The sequence below is a fragment of the Typopeltis vanoorti genome, chromosome 17, assembly GCF_054136105.1.
Source record: "Typopeltis vanoorti isolate ZY-2024b chromosome 17, IOZ_Tvanoo_1.0, whole genome shotgun sequence".
Classification (NCBI taxonomy): Eukaryota; Metazoa; Arthropoda; class Arachnida; order Uropygi; family Thelyphonidae; genus Typopeltis; species Typopeltis vanoorti.
In genome coordinates, this window is record NC_143565.1 from 59,247,501 (window position 1) to 59,265,990 (window position 18,490).

Below are 18,490 nucleotides of genomic sequence, written 5' to 3' on the forward strand. Positions count from 1 at the left end.
TAGTCCTAGAACGTAGTACAAACACGGGCAACTCGTTGCAAAGGTAAGTAAAGTTCTGATCGCTATTCTTGGTATTTTCCGTAATGTAAAAACACATTTCCTAGGAAATGTATGCTGTTATTACATTATGGTGGGAGGTCACTACCCAGACCGGTTTCAACCTTATGAATAAGTAAAGCCGTCTCTAAAAATTCGGACGATCCCTAGGCCACTCAACTGTGGGCGAAAGACCGTCCATCTCAGCGTTGGCTACACTCAGTGATGGCCTTCCACCCACCACCACCGATCAGAACTGCTCATATTCCGAAGAAAAGCATTCACCGACAAAGCCCCTCACTGGCCAGGCCGGAAAAAAGTTTCCCGGAGACTCAAATTTCTCCCTTAAGGCAAAAACCTTAAGAGAGCAAACTCATAATAGCCCCCCCCCCCCACCGGTTTCAGCCTTTTTTGAGGCTTCATCAGTGAGTAGCTAGACCAAATTAATACCAAAGGGTATAGCGAAAAGAACTTGTATACTCTGCTATACGAGGTTGTCCAAAAGATGCACCCATTAAGTTACCTAAATATAAAGAGCCAACAAGCTTCATTTTGGCGATATAAACATTAATTAAATTAAGTGGATATTAGATCTCACATTGTTTTAAAACCAGATAAGAAACTCAAAGATTGGAATCAGAGAGTTTCATGCTGAATATAGTATAAAAAACTATAAAAGTACCGGCGAATACTAGCGTGAGCTAAATGCAAGTAGTCCTAGAACGTAGTACAAACACGGGCAACTCGTTGCAAAAGTGGGTAAAGTTCTGATCGCTATTCTTGGTATTTTCCATAATGTAAAAACACATTTCCTAGGAAATGTATGCTGTTATTACATCATGGTGGGAGGTCACTATCCAGACTTTATTGAGGCTTGGTTTCAGCCTTTATTGAGGCTTCATTAGTGAGTAGCTAGACCAAATTAATACCAAAGGGTATAGCGAAAAGAACTTGTATACTCTGCTATACGAGTTGTCCAAAAGGTGCACCCATTAAGTTACTTAAATATAAAGAGCAAATAGGCTTCATTTCGGCGATATAAACGTTAATTAAATTAAGGGGATATTAGATCCCACATTGTTTTAAAACCGAATAATTTAAGTAAATATTTCTCCATTCTTTACTTTTATGGTTCATACAAAAAGGAAATTCCATTGGAGGTAGTTTTGTTTTGGCATATTTTATTTTTTTATTTAAGCGTTTAGCAAAATTTTTACAATTATTTTTAAACAGTAAATTGTAGGGATTCTTCCTATACGTTGATTTGCTTTTGTCCTTATTATATTTTTAGGTCATCTGTAATTTAATGTAGGAGAAGATCCTTTTTTCCCACTACTTATTTTAAAGAGTTGATATGATTGAGACATTGAAATTACTATAGGGTTTCTATAAGATTAATTCAGAGGATATTTTTCAGAAAGAACAGGACTGGTGGTGGGAGGACTAGGGACCATCCATGGAAACTGGGCAAGAGTGTGGTTAGCAAGGTTGTTAAAACTAGGTTTTTTACTTGGAGAGGGGTAAATGAGTGGAATAAGCTGCCAGAGTCTGTTGTGGGTGCCATGACTGTGAACGAGTTCAAGGCAAAGTATGATAGATACTGTGTGGATGTTGAATAGTTGTTCTTGACATGATGTTTAGGGCCTCCCTCGATGAGTCTAAGGACTCTTTGGAGTTTCCCGTAATTTATTTTTATTTTTTTATTGTTTTGTTAGTTTGGGTATCCCGTGATAAGTCTACTGACTCCATGGAGATACCTGTAATTTATTTATTTATTTATTTTTATTTTATTACATACGTTTGTTACATTTATTACATACATTACATACCTTTGATTACATATGACACATTACTTATATTTGTTTAACATACATTTGTTTACATATAATACATACATTACATACATTGGTTTACATGTGATACTACATGTAAAGCAATTGGTTACATATGATACGTAATTTTTTTTTTATTTTTTTTATCTTGGATGAGAAATAATTTCTCAGCTTTTATCCTCGAAGCTTATATGTAAGCTTATCTGAGGATGACACCAGTCAGTTATTATTTATTGGTTTGTTTGCTGTGTTGGGAAGCTACGAAATCTATGATTGAGAAATTCGCGCGCGCGCGCACGTACGCACGCACGCAGGCACGCACACACATGCACACACACACACACACGCGCGCGCGCACACACACACACACACACACACACACACACACACACACACACACACACACACACACACACACACACACACACACACACACACACACACACACACACACACACACACACACACACACACTACCTTGGAATGTATTCATGCGTCGCTGAACTGGAAGCCTGAACGAATATATTGTGTGTCATTAAGTTTATATGGTATTTTGGGTGCATGTTTCTTGTTCATAGTATGTTCTTAGATATCATTAGTATGCTCTTTTCAGGCTATTGCAGTTTGTAAGGTTTCTATATTCAAAAGGTAATTTGTTTATCATGTTTGGGATGTATAAGTTTCGTGTGGCGTTTCCTTAGTGATTATGGTATTTATATGTGATGTAATTAGTTGTTGAGGTCTTGTTATGCAATATATATTTCTTACTGTCCTGTAGTTGGCATCGAAATAATGTTTTAGCAAAGCCGCATAGTGACATAAATGTTTTGCTGTCAGTATTTTGTGTTCTGACATTTCAGTGTATATAAAGTCGTTATTCTCTCTTTGTTCCCCAAAGATCAGTTTCTGTATTTGTACTGTAACGACATTAATCTATTTAGTTTGTAGGGTGCACTGAAAGCATACGTTGTTATAGCATATCTTAGTATATTTTGGCATAGTCCTTTGTATATTAGTATTTTTAGGCGTGTGTGGGAACTATGTCTTTTAACCTGTGGAGTTTGCCAGTTATTGTTCGGAGTTTGTTGTGTAGATGGTTTATGTGGCTATTCCAGTTCATATCTGCATTGAAGTAAATTCCAAGGTATCGTATTGTTTCAAAAATTTGAATTGTAGTGGTTTCGCTGTTCTGTGTGTTTTTTATGTTGGAGTGTAGATGTTGGATCGTTATATATTTGTTATCAACTGGTCGAGTCAGTGGATTTCTGAATATCATTAATTTTGTCTTATCTGAGTTTAGGTGTATGGAATTTTTCGTGAGCCAGTCTGTGATCAGATTTAAGTCATGCTGCATATTTGTTTGGGCTATGTTTGTGTTATTATGGATGGATATTATCGCTGTATCGTCTGCGTATTGGAAAATCTTACCTTTAATAAATAATAATAATTATATTACGATTTGCTGTTCGCATATTTAATCATTTTGATGAATTTCTCATATAAGTGTTTTACAACTAATAGATCATCATGTGGTAGATGATAAATTTTATATATAATTCTCAAATCTCTTATAATTGTTACACTAATTTCGATTAGATAATAGAATTTCGATTAGACCGAAACGGATCGCACCCCGTTAACGCTCTCCCCCAACCCAGTTTTCCCATAAAACCCTTAGTCAAAAAAGAGCCCTTAAGAACAATAATATATAGAAATACAATTTTATTAATACAGACCAGTATTTTACAATAAAAACATTTATTCAAACCTACCAGTTTCGCCAGCAAACTGTCTGGCTTTTTCAAGGCATTACGGAGATATGAAAGTTAGTAAATGCAAATTAAAAGGAACATAAAAAACGTTGTAAACCAAACTAGTATCTATGGTTATCAATCTGAACTACAGCTAGCCAGTAATCACATTACAAGTCTACAACAAACACCTGTAGTTCAGATTGATAACCATAGATACTAGTTTGGTTTACAACGTTTTTTATGTTCCTTTTAATTTGCATTTACTAACTTTCATATCTCTGTAATGCCTTGAAAAAGCCAGACAGTTTGCTGGCGAAACTGGCAGGTTTGAATAAATATTTTTATTGTAAAATACTGGTCTGTATTAATAAAATTGTATTTCTATTATAAAACGACCAAAAATGTATAATTTAAACAATAATATATATACATATTTGTATATATACTATTTAAAAAAAAACCCGGGTTTTCAAAAAAATTATTCTTCTCGCCTTGCGTCAAACACTTCCCACACGTTTTCTCCAGCAGAAGTATGGAGAATGAGGTCATCCTAGCATCTAAACAAGGTATGTACAAAATTTTCTTCCTAAATTATTCTGCTATATTTTCCTTTAAAATACACTTATAATGTCCTAAAAATTTCTTGAAGAAAAACGCCAATGTATTTAAAATAAGGGAACTCCTAAACAAAAACAGGCTATAATAGCCGTAAAAATAATTGTTTTTTAAAAGGAGTAACATGGGAATTTTCCCAGAAATAAATATCATATTTAATTGTGTTTTATAACCATACAACCCTCAATCGAGCATCACGCGCTCTCATCAAATAGGTCATACATGACAGATTCAAAGAGAAATATCAAGCTTACTCATACATCTACAATACAAAACGTAGATTGAAAACTTTACTGATCCCTAAGGAATGGGCTGGTTTCTCTGAGAGTACCCAAACACACATCAACGACTACACGCAGTTAATAGAAGACCAGCACACAAAAAAATGGAATGCTTAACAGGCACCAAATACACTATATGTACAGCTGCCATTCCTTCGGACATCACCGGCTCGCGACCCACACAAGACATCTCTATCATAAATCTGTCACACCACACTCTCACACCCGACGAAATCACCATCCTGCACAAAGGACTTAATTTTGCTGTATCCCCAAAATATGTACCGAGAAAAGACGTCATCATCGAAGTCCAAGCGAAACTTGAAAATGACCCCACAGAGATAATATATTCCAGAAAATAAACAACATTATAAATAGCAAAATAATAGTGAAACCCAACATTACTCCCAACCTACAAAATGTCCTATTATCTTTAAGAATGAACCCGGATATAATGATCGCAAAAGCAGACAAAGGGGATACTGTAGTCATCATCAACAAAACCGATTACCACAACAAAATAACGGCCCTCTTAAACGACCAACACACTTACCAAAAAATCCAAAATGATCCCACCCCGACCTCATAAAACAAATCAGCAGCACCCTACACACCTTAAAAAGTCAACACAAGATAAATAAAACCACATTGAAAAACACAACCTCCCGCACCAGACGTACCCCTTATATGTTCGGGAACATCAAAACCCACAAAGACGGTTACCCGATACGGCCTATAGTCAGGGCCGACGGAAGCGGGAATGCAGAGCATGCAGTGCATGCGGGCGCCGCCGCCAGGGAACGGTTCATAAGTTAATTTTTAAGAAACAAAATTTTTATCATAAAACCAAAAAAATTCTTAGAATGATCAATATAAAAATAAATTAGGCCGTATACACTGAATAAAAATTAAAAAAAATGTATATTGCCGCCTCTTTGATCAGCCGGCTGTTTAAAATTTTGCAGCTAGAGCAGGCTAAATGCTTGCCTGCAGAATGTTGTGTCTATTGCAGTCTATCTAAAGTGAAATGGTGAACAGTTTTTATGCGCAGAAACGAATTTTCGTACAAAACATTTGTTGCTAGTTAACCAGTCATATGGTACGCATCTCAGTAGGCTACTGACAGCAGCGAAGTGCCGACTATTATTTCGTCTCTGTGTCGTGTTGTGTAATAATTTCTTGTGGGTATTAAATAGAAATGGAATCAAAAATTTAACAAAAAAGTTATCCGGTGCACAAAATCATAAGCGTCACGCTGCGAAAGAAGCAGATATTAAGAACACATCATCCAGTTTGCATGAAGGTACTACTGCAACTGTTGAACAAGATAATTGAACATGATTTAAGTGAAAAATAGTTAGGATTTAGTCAACTACAACAAGATTTAGTTGTAGTTGACCATGAAACTAACACATTGTTAGTCCCTGTGATTTTAGAAGATCCAGGTGAACGGGGAAATATTGATGAAAAATTACGAGTTGTTTTAATTGAAATGGGGCCCGTTCAAAATAAAAATATAATATATCCCAGAGATACATATGGTCGTAAATTTGGTGACACGTATTATAATAGAAAAATGGGAAATGGGAGCTCGTGCCAAGAACATGGCTCATTTATTCCGAAAATTTAAATTCTGTTTTTGGCTTTTATTACAAACTTGTCGCACCTACTGAATCAACTGAATCACCCACTGAGTCTTGCAGAAGGTTATAACGATTGGAGAAATGTAAGTACAACTTTACATAGACATGAGACTAGTTTAACTCACATGAAAAATTTCTTAAAATGGAAGGAACTTGATAAAAATTTAAAAAAACAAAACTACTATTGATTTCCAGACTCAAAGCATGTATGAAATGGAAACGAAACATTGGACGAGTGTTTTAGAACGCTTGATTGAAATTATAAAATTCCTTGGTAGCCGAAATTTAGCTTTTCGCGGATCATCTGATAAATTATTTGAAAGAAATAACAGCAATTTTTTAAAATTAGTCGAACTGTTTGGGAAGTTTGATCCCGTTATGGAAAATCATGTTGAAAGGGCCCTACAACGAAACAATAGAGTACACTATTTGAGTAAAGACAGTCAAAATGAAATATTGGAAACTTTAAGTAACGCAATCAGGGATACAATTTTATTATCAATTCGAAAATCTAAATATTATTCCATAATTTTAGACTGCACACCTGATGCAAGTAAAACAGAACACACGACCATTATTATTCGCTTTGTTTCCTGTGACAATGGAATTGTCAAGATCAAGGAAAATGTTTTAGGTTTTGCAGATCTATCAGATTCCACAGGACGTGGTTTACGTGCAACAATAATGGAACAACTGGAAAAATGGAACATTCCCATTGAAGACAATGCGAGGTCAAGGGTATGACAATGGGGCAAATATAGGCTCCAAAATTTGCTTTTGAACAAAAATCCTCTAGCTTTTTACGTGCCATGTGTTGCTCATACTCTAAATTTAATCATTAACGATGCAGCCAAAGTGATTGTAGATGCAATTAGTTTCTTTGCAATTATTGAAGAAATATACAATTCTTTTCATTCTCTTACAAACGTTGGGCAATCCTTTTAAAGTTGGTAAAAAAATTAACATTGAAACAGCCATCAGAAACGCGATGGAATAGTAAAATGAATGCAATCTGCCCTCTACGATATCAGTTAGGAGAAATTTATGATGTACTTTTTGAAATTTTAAATAATGAAAATTTTAATAAACTCAGCATGAAGCACAAACATTATGTTCTAAAATAAAGGACTACAAATTTATTTGCTCTCTTATAACTTGGTATGGTTTACTTAACATAATAAATCCTGTGAGTAAAATGCTTCAAGACAAAAATATGAACATTACACTTGCTTTAGAATCTGACGAAAACTTAAAAATATTCTTACAAGCGTATCGATCAGATACAAATTTTAAAGAAGTTCTAAAACCGGCAAAATAACTGAGTGAAGAGGTGGATGGAGAACAAGAATTTAAAACTGGTACTGAAGTTCGACGACGAAAGAAGATACGACAATTTGACTACGAGCTTCGTGACGAAACGCCACAATCGCCAGAAGATAAATTTAGAGTGAATGTGTTTTATACACTTCTAGATCTAGACGTTGCAACGTGTTCATTAATAGAACGTTTTGAACTACTAAAAGATATGATAATTTCAAGTTCTTGAAATTATCATATAATCATCAAGAAATTGATTATTATATTATAGATTTAGAGATTCTCTTGAAGGACTGCGACAATAAAAACGTAAATGCAATAGAACTATATGACGAGTTATGTGCTTTCCGGGATATTTTTCGGATGGATAATTTAAATATTCAAAAGCCCTTTCGATATTCTTAATTTTATTGTGTCCAATAATTTAACTTTCTCTAACTTTTCAATTGCTTTAAGAATACTATTAACCTTAACTGTTAGTGTAGAGAGCGGTGAACGTTCCTTTTACAAGTTGAAATTGATTAAAACCTGAATGGTTACGGTGTAAGGAGACTTGAGAAAGTGTTGCTGAATGTAGGTGGATGTGCAAATTCAGGGAAACTAGATTTATTAAGGGGAGAGGGTAGATATACAGTCCTTAGGGAGGCAGTTGAATGTATGAATGAATATAATATGCCCGAGCGAATAAGGACAACAAATCAGAGTGGGATAGTTAATATAAGGCATCAAGGTAGGGTTGGGCTAATGTGGGGTTTTAAATTCATGTACACTAATGCTAGGAGTATTAGGAACAAGAAGGAAGAGTTTTTGGCCATGGATGGCACTTCCAGACCACAGGTTATTGGTATTAGTGAATCATGGCTGACTGTAGATGATATAGCTAGTGGGATTGAATGTGATGGGTATAGTGCGTTTAGGAATGACAGGGAGAATAAAATGGAGGGGGGAAATATTGTTGATGATAGCTGATGAGCTGCAGCCAAGGAGAATAGAAGTTGAATTGCAGGATAGAGAAAAGAGCACATTTGAGGCCATTTGGCTAGCAGAACTAAATATACAATTGGGTGCTGCTATAGACCAGGTGATGGAAAAGATGGTGGTGACAGTATGCACAAGCAAATAGAAGAAATGAGTGGAAGGAGCGTAATTATTATGGGAGATTTCAACTATGGTAGCATTGGTTGGAGTGAGGAGAGGACACACGGGAGGAAGGAATTGGATTTTATGCGGTTATTAAGGGATAACTATCTGCGACAGCATGTAATGGAAAATACTAGGGGTCAGAGAGTGCTTGATCTAGTAATTACATCTGAGGATTTGGCTGTAACAAATATGACCACATTGCAACCAATTTGTGAGAGTGATCATACGGTCTTGACTTGGGAGGTGGCTAAATGTGTGGAATTTTCAATTAAGACAGGGTACATGTGGAATTATCGGGCTGGAAAGTATGACAAGCTTAGGAGTTTGATTGGTTCAGTGCCATGGCATGTACAACTGCAAGGACTAGAAGTTGATAGTGCATGGGAGGCAGTTAAGAAGTGTTTGCATGAGGCAATGGCTGATTGTATACCTAGATTCCGAATAATAAATCAAGTAGGGATTAAATGGATGCGTAACACCATTAAGCTGGAGCTGCAAAAAAAGAAACAACTGTGGAGAGAATTTAAGGAGAAAGGTGACCAGCAGGCACACGAACAGTATAAAGTGCAGGCCAGAAGGGTAACAAGCGTGGTAAGAAAAGCAAAAGCGGATTACGAAAGAACATTGGCCATGCAGGCTAAAGAGAATCCTAAACAGTTTTTTCGATATATTGCAAGTAAAAGACAAAATGTATATGGCAGATTGATTTTAAAGAGTACCGATGGTAGGGAGGTAACCGAATCAGTAGATATTGTAGAATTAATGAGTGAGCATTTTGCAAGTATATATCATCCAGGTGGTGACACTGCAGTAATGAATGAACCAGTAGATTATACGGGAATTGTGGTGAATGAAGTGGAGGTGAGTAGTCTATTGCATAACCTCAATGTCAATACATCCGTGGGATTGGATGGTATACCAGCTCGCGTCGTAAATGAAGCAGCTAAAGAATTGTCAGTACTCTTGACCATTTTGTTTAATTTGAGTCTCGGGTCTGGGTTAGTCCCGAGCGGGTGGAAGGAGGGGAAAATAGTTCCACAGCATAAAGGTCGTTCCAAGACTGCTGTTGTAAATTACCGACCGATTAGCATATCAGGAATCATTGTCAAGATCTTAGAGAAATTAGTCAAGAAAAGAATACAGGATTGGATAGATGAAAATGGGATATTGTATGGGGGACAACATGGTTTTGTGAAGGGTAGATCATGCCTCAGTAACTTGCTCACGTTTTATAACACAGTGACGGCTGAACTGGATAGGGGTAATGGGTTTACAGTGATACCACTGGACCTTGCCAAGGCCTTTGACCGGATACCACATGGAACCCTAATCAGTAAACTGGAGCAGATGGGAACAAATATAGGGTTGGTGAGATAGATAGGAGGGTGATTGAAGGAGAGATACCAGAGAGTGGTTTATTCAGGAGTGGAGTCTAAAAGACGGCTTGTGACTAGTGGTGTGCCGGAGGGCTCTGTTCTTGGACCACTGCTTTTCAATTTGTTCATCAATGATATAGGAAAGGATTTGAAAGGAAGTGTTCACTTGTTTGCTGATGATGTAAAGTTGGGGAGAGCAATTGTGAGTGCACAGGATGTCAAACGTTTACAGGATGATTTGGATAGTTTGGAGGACTGGGCTAGGAAAAATGGATGTCAATTTAATGTGGCAAAGTGTAAGGTTATGCACTTTGGGGTGAAAAGAATAGCAGCAGCATATCGCATTGGTGGAACCGTACTCCAGGAGATTGATGATGCCAGGGATTTGGGAGTATTGGTGGATAGGGAACTGAAGTTTAGGGCGCACATTGCAAAAGTGACTAAATCAGCTCATCAAATCACTTGGCTTCTGAAAAATACTTTAACATGCAGAGACAAACAAGTTGTTGTTCCTCTGTATCGAGCCTTGATAAGACCCCATCTGGGATACTGTGCCCAGTTATGGGCACCAGGGTTTCTTCGTGATGGGGAGGAAGTGGAGAGGATTCAGAGACGAGTGACCAAGATGATAGCAGGTCTGTGGAATGAACCTTATAAGAATAGGTTGAAGATTTGTGGGTTGCAGAGATTGGACGATAGGCGAAGGAGGGGTGATATGATTGAGACATTCAAATTACTGAAGGGTTTCTATAAGATTGATCCAGAAGATATTTTTGAAAATATGATTGGTGGTGGGAGGACTAGGGGCCATGCATGGAAGCTGGGCAAGAGCGTGGTTGACAAGGGTGTTAGAGCTAGGTTTTTTACTTGGAGAGTGGTGAATGAGTGGAATAAGCTGCCAGAGTCTGTTGTGGGTGCTACGACCGTGAATGAGTTCAAAGCCAGGTATGATAGATACTGTGCCAATGTCGAATAGTTGTTCTTGACATAATGTTAGGGCCTCCCTCGATGAGTCTGTTGACTCCTTGGAGTTTCCCGGAACAATAATAATAATAATAATAATAACCTACTTAAGAACAAGTATGTCAAAAAAAGGCTTGTTAGTTTGGCGTTAATAGCTATTGAAAATGATATATGTGCGGAATTAGATGTTAAGACCATTATTTCTAATTTTGTGAATATGAAATCAAAAACCTTAAAATTTTAATAAAAAAAATGCAAGTATATTTATGTAATTTAATTTATTTTCTGTTATTCTGTAAAGATATTATTTTTTGAATACTTATATTAAATGTTCTAATTATTTAATTATTTTCTCATCTATCTTGAGTTTCTTTTAATTTCCTAAAATTAGTTCCACTTATAAAAATTATTACAAGTTACTAAGAATTTAGTAACTTGTAAAATGCAAGAATTTTTTAAACTTTAGTTCAAATAAATTTTAACTTTAATTAAATTCATTTTAATTTTGTTAGCGATTCGGGTCCGTGAGAAGGCTATAATCCCTGTATCATTATATTCAACGATTAAAGTGAAGTGGCTTTATCAAAATTTGCTTTAACTTTCGAGAATTTTTCGAATATACGGGTTTTTAACGATTATCCTGCCTAGTCAACACTCCCGGTTCGTTACATTTAGCGAACCAACGTGTGGCTGTTCTGTCAAAATTTATTTAAGAAATTTCAAATAATTAAAATTTTTGTTATCGTAAAAGAACCACACACTCCGGATTGTTACAGGGGTGCTTAGATAGAAATTGCTTGCGGGCGTCAAAGACACTAGCGCCGGCTCTGCCTATAGTCTCCTATAAGAACACCACCACAGCACCCTTATCGAAATTTGTTGCCAAACTCATCAAACCGTTACTTACAACGTCTAATTCTATGATTAAAAATACGGATGACCTATTCCATAAAATAAATAACATTACTTCATCCCGTGATGATGTCCTCACCTAATTAGATGCAACTTCTTTATACACTAACGTGGATGTTCCCGAAACATTAGACATCGTACACACACTACTCACAGAGGACCACACCTGCACACACGCATAGAATTAACACCTAATGACATCATTAACCTGATCAAATTCACAATATCATTCAACTTCTTTAAGTTCAACAACAAAATATATGTTCAAATTTTCGGTTTCCCTATGGGCCAAAACATTCGTGGACAACTAGCGGAATTATTTCTGGCACACATAGAATCACTTCTACTCCCCCCCCCCCCCCCGGCATCACCTTTTATGGCAGATACGTGGATGATATTCTATGCATTGGTAAACCCACACACACACATCACCGCTTTACCTCAACAATTACAGCAACAGACTAAAATTCACCATGGAAACTGAACAGTATACAAATCTATCAATTTCCTAAACCTGACATTAATCAGAATCAACAACAAAATAGCCACGAAAATATACCACAAACCCACACATATCGGAAACTATCTCCATTTCAGTTCATACCACCCATATTCCGTTAAAAAATCAGTCATCCTATTATAATTTATAAATGCTTACAAATTCTTAATTAACCGTAACTATCTTAATACGGAACTAAAGAATTTAACACAGATTTTTAAAAATCGCAACTATCCCATACAACTAATAAATTATGAAAACAGAACGGCAAAAACCTGTCATAACAACAACACAATCAAAACTGACTTCCCAACACGTTTGGTCATGAAATTGCCATACATCCAAAACACATACAAAGCCTACAAATACATTTTCAAAAACACTAGCTAGAATTCACCACGAACTAAAAATTAGCAACTCTCCTTAAACCCAGTAAATCGCTCACAGACAAATAAATATTTGAACACCATAACGTAGTCTACAAATTTCCTTGCCAAAAAGACTGTGACATCACTTACACAGGCCCTACCGTTAGATTTTTATGGACTAGACTACAAGAACACTTCCGCGACTGTAACATCCATATTCCGGAACATTTAAACAGAAAAAAACAACGCAACATCAAAAATAAAATAGAATACAGAGTATAGGGAAGACAGAAATAGCAGCTTGTCGGTTCACGCCCTTGAACTGAAACACATCCCACAAATCGACAAGGCCATAATAATAGAATGTGACGAAAACTCAATCAACGTCAACCGTCCGTACCTAATTTCCGAATGTTGGAAACTCCACAATTTACAAATCATGTCACGCCTCCGACCAATAAGCGGCAGCAAATGTCCTTTTTTTTTTTTTGGCAGATACAACATGTGGTCGTGGCATAGCCCTACACCCATTCCGAAAATGTTCCGATGATGGTCACACGACCGAAACGGCTCACAGCCCGTTAACGCTCTCCCCAACCCAGTTTTCCCATAAAATCCTTCCCCAAAAAAGCGCCCTTAAGTATAATACTATATATACATATTTGTATATATATTATTAAAAAATTTAAAAAATTTTTTTCAATTTTTCAAAAAAATTATTCTTCCCGCCTTGCGTCAAACACTCCCCCCACGTTTTCTCCCCCCCCCTTTTTTTTTAACAACCTAACAGCAGAAGTATGGGGAATAAGTTAATCCTAGCATCTAAACAAGGTATGTACAAAATTTTCTCCTCCCCCCTTTTTTTTTTAACAACCTAACAGCAGAAGTATGGGGAATAAGTTAATCCTAGCATCTAAACAAGGTATGTACAAAATTTTCTTCCTAAATTATTCTGCTATATTTTCCTTTAAAATACACTTATAATGCCCTAAAAATTTCTTGAGGAAAAAAGCCAATATATTTAAAATAAGGGACACTTCTAAATAAAAATAGGCTATAATAGCCATAAAAATAATAGTTTCTTAAGTGGACAATTTTCCCAGAAATGAATACCTAATTTCGATGTTTTCATTGCTAACTGCATAATTCATATTACTATTATCAATAAAGGCTGTAGATTCAGTATTATAGGGTGATAGTCTGTTATATTGCTAAAGTAGATTTCAGAGAATACATCATACGTCAATTTATTTCCTAGAAATATGTGATAAATACAACTTTCGTGTTCGCTTTTCTCGTATTGCCATCTATAATATGTAGGAACCCATTGTGAAGATAACATTTTACATTCTTCAATCTTTGCTATAAACATCAAATTTATATCACTCACTAATATAACATTCTTATTTTTAATTCCTTTAGAACTTCATTTAACTCCGTCAAAGTATATCAACTGGGCCATGGTCTGCACGGTAAATAGCTATTGTTAGTATTTTCATTATAGTGTCATAAACATCACAGCGTTGTGGCTGTTTGATTCCAGTGTGTTAAGATTAATACCTGAACAATTATTTTCGCGACAGTCGTTAAACATATCAAAATTAACTAGAGAATAACAGTCAGTTTCAAGTTGTTTGATATATTGTTCGATTTCTGAGAATAGGAACATTAAATTATCGATTAAGATAACGATCTAATATTTACATTCTTATATGAGTTTAAAGTAGTATCAAAAAGTTCTTTTTTTTTTTTTAAACAGAGGTTATATTATCGTTTTTAAGAGGTTATTTTATAGTATGTATATTATTTCTGGGAAAATTCCCATGTTACTCCTCTTAATAAACTATTATAATTACGGCTATTTTGTCTGCTTCAGTTTAGGAGTGCCCCTGTTTAAATGTCATTGGCTATTTACTCACGGATTCTTAGGGCATTGTAGATGTAAATTTACCAAAAAGTATATGTAGCATAAGGAATAGAAATTTACATATACCTTTTTTCTGGGGCGGCTTTTCTTCTTTCTGCGATGTCCAAAACCTACTGAGTGTGTGGAGGGGGGGGGAGGCAATTTGGGAGAATTAAATTAGAAAAACCCGTTTTTTTTTCAGTAATATATATATATATATATATATATATATATATATATATATATATATATATATATATATATATATATATATATATATATATTATATTATTATGTTATATAGGGTGGGGAAAAGGTGAAAGGGTTGATTTTTTATATAGGTTTTTTTATATATATCGTTATTTTATATATATATCGATTTTTCTTTTTGATGTTTTGATGAAAAAGAAAAATCGAATACAAAGCACAGGAAAAACGGAAATAGCTGTTCACGCCCTTGAACAAAAACACCCCGCAGATGACAAGGTCATCATATAGTAGACAGACAAGATAATGAAACAATGCTTAGAATATCGGAAACAATAGCCATAAAATGTGACGCGAACTCTATCAACGTACACAGGCCCTACATAATCTCCGAAGTTTGGAAGCTTCACAACATAAAATTAAGGTCACAACCCCGACCAATAGGCGATAACACAAACACTTCAAAAACAGAAGCACCTACCCGACCTGACATAGCATTCACTTTCCCAATGTGTTCAGATGACGACCAAGAATAGTCGAAACGAACCGCACCCCGTCAACCCCCTTTCCCCTTCCCCCTCCCTATATAAAAAATCAACCCTTTCACCTTTTCCCCACCCTATATAACATAATAATATAATATATATTTTTATATATATATTGCTGAAAAAAACCCGCGTTTTTCTAATTTAATTCTCCCAAATTGCCTACCCCCCCCCCTCCACACACTCAGTAGTTTTTGGACATCGCAGAAAGAAGAAAAGCCGCAACATCCAGAAAAAAGGTATGTGTAAATTTCTCTTCCTTATGCTACATATACTTTTTGGTAAATTTACATCTACAATGCCCTAAGAATCCGTGAGTAAATAGCCAATGACATTTAAACAGGGGCACTCCTAAACTGAAGTAGGCAAAATAGCCGTAATTATAATAGGTTATTTTATAGTTTTTTTTTTTTTCATGGATAACTCTGAAAAGGGACCAGTCTCACATAGATTAGGTTATTCAAGCGTTTCTCGCATGCCTAATCCCTTTTGTGTTGTCATCCTTCCTCATGAACAACTTACGATCTCTCATCCACATATACGCAATGGATAACTGTAAGTTTTCCATTGTGCCTTTTACAATGAAGCATAAACATGTATGCTCAAATATATATTCTGTGTACATTACTATTATTGCTATGGGCAGGCCAAAATTTAAAAAAAAATCCGGAATCCTACTCTAGAGACCAAACTCGAATTTTTCGAACCAGGCTTCCAAGAAGCATCGTGGTGAATTAACACAAGGTGACGAAGACTATTATCTTCATAGTGGAATTCATACACACAGCCAGTTGTTCTGAAAATGGGTAAGCTAAATTTTCGCGCAATCAGGCTTATGTTAAACTGGTCTCAAATTCAAAAAAAAAAAATCAAAATTGAATATAAAAGTGTATGTTAAAGCTTTTTCCTTTATTTACAGATTTTGATTTCGCACTCAAACCAATGGCTTACTAAAGAGGTATATAGAGTTTTCAACATAAACTACTCTGTTGTTATAAATCTTCGTGAATTGTGAAGAGGGTCTATGAATTCGAAACAGTGTGTTTATATCAATGGATTCTTAATTGAAAGTTCTAAGAAATGGGGAAAATATAATACTCAACAACTCTTCATGTGGTACTCGTATACCAAGCAGAGAGAACATCTGTGCATATTTATAAAATATGCACAAAACTGCTTTCGTCGTGAAGCTACGCATGATCAGTACAGATTTACGCTGACTGATTTGCATCAATACAGAAATTAAAAAATACTTGAAAAACACAGACCATGAGCTGAATTCAGTAAAGAATACAGAGCTCTTGAAGCCGCAAGGTTTTAAGAAACGATGAATAGAATCAGGAATGCTTTATACATCTTTGTTAATAGAGAAAATTCATCTGTCCATGGGTAATTTCATCTTAGCAATGGGGGCAAAAGAGATGTACAAACTGCACAGAAGAGTCGCAAAATATAAGAACGCTTTAATTAGAAAAATACGCAATTAGATATTTAGATTTGGTATAACACTACTGAATAATATTTTTGAAGTTCAGTTTTAAGCAATACACTCATTCAAAAATATTCTGAAACTTTTCACGGAATAGTGAAATAGTGGTATATTTCTTTCTGCGAAGAAACATCATGGATAACTCACCTTTGGTTAACTTCATCGTTCTGCTTCCTTCAGTAGCTGAAAAGAGACCATCACATGTGGCATCACCTGACTGAGCAATCTCGTACTTCATGTGATCCTCAATCTTTTCATAAACCTATAATATAAATAAAGTTGAGAACTATAGACAAGCTAAGTTATTTAACTGTAGATCGATTTTCATTTTCATCTTGCCTTCTCTCTCGGTATTAATGAATTTAACCATAAATGACAGTACGAGAAGCGACATTACATAATAAGGTTATACCTGTTTTCTGATTTTCACTTGCGAATACCCTTCTCAAAATAGTTACTATTTTTAATAATAGCTATTGAATATTCTTTACATTTAGCAACTGAAATGGAAGACAAATGAATCGTAAAAATTCTATTTCTTGTTGATGGATGTTCCTATTTTGTTTTTCTTTGTTTCGCAGCTATATTTCGCTGCTATAGATTCCAAATAATAGTTGAACGTGTGCTAATGAACAAATGTTGATATCCATTTCACTTCAATGTAGACGAGCAAATGAGATGCAAGCAGCTCCTATGGACACTTGAATGACGGACAGAAATCGCCTTCACTTAACATATTATCATATCTTTCAATTATCGAAGCAGCACACTGATAATAAGCAGATAACTCATTCGCACCATTTTATGATACTGGCTAAGAAGTGTAGGTGATCTCGGACAAGATGCCTATCAACCTCTAATGAGACGCAACCAGCTGCCGGAATCCGATTACGTACTAAGAACTTTGTGTAACTATTTCCTCCAAGTACAATCGAGTTACTACTTTAATGCTGGGAACCAACCATCTGGCAATGGGCGGTAGTAATTCGATTATATGAGTGGAAGAAATAAAACTTGAGTTTCTCTGTCTTCAAGAAAATAGGGATTATTTGAAATGGATGGAACTAAGAAGTAGAAGGAGTTTCGTCTGTTTCTTCAGTTAAAAGAATTAGTTACCCCTCTCTCTCTCTCTCTCTGTTCTTAGATATTTCTTCTTAACTTTCGCAATAGATTTCAAAATTATTGTAATTTTTCTAATTTTCTTCTCTGAAAAATGATATATAAAAGCAATTTTAAGAATACTTGCGAAGTATGGGAGGCTATTCCAGCTGTTCCTTCACTTTGAGAACTCTATAAACGTAATCGTTTAAACACTACGGAGCTTCTAAAGAAACAAAGTCATAAAGCTCAATTCACGATTAACGGTTTTAGTTCAGTCGACCTTGACTTGTATGTGCAGTCAAAAGAAAGATGCCCATATTCTCTTTACATGCGTATTTTAGTTCCAAGTCTTAAGAAATGACTTTTTCAATGAATGATATCAGACATCCATGCCAATGTAATTCTATTTTTTTTTCTATACACCTGCGTATTCTTGAGCCCTTTGTATTAAAAGAATACACTCACTTGGTTTCGAAACTCGTCTAGGAGGAAAGGAACCTTTA

At 35.5% G+C, this 18,490-nt stretch overlaps 1 protein-coding gene across 1 annotated transcript in view; it reads right to left on the reverse strand.

Moving 5' to 3' along the window:
• Positions 1 to 18,490, reverse strand: part of LOC150097433 (uncharacterized) — a 364,972-nt gene that overhangs the window by 50,319 nt on the left and 296,163 nt on the right. The window contains exon 7 of the mRNA XM_090407059.1: positions 17,034 to 17,148. Within this exon, the coding sequence (XP_090263185.1) occupies positions 17,034 to 17,148 (115 nt within the window). The remainder of the gene's footprint in view (positions 1 to 17,033; positions 17,149 to 18,490) is intronic.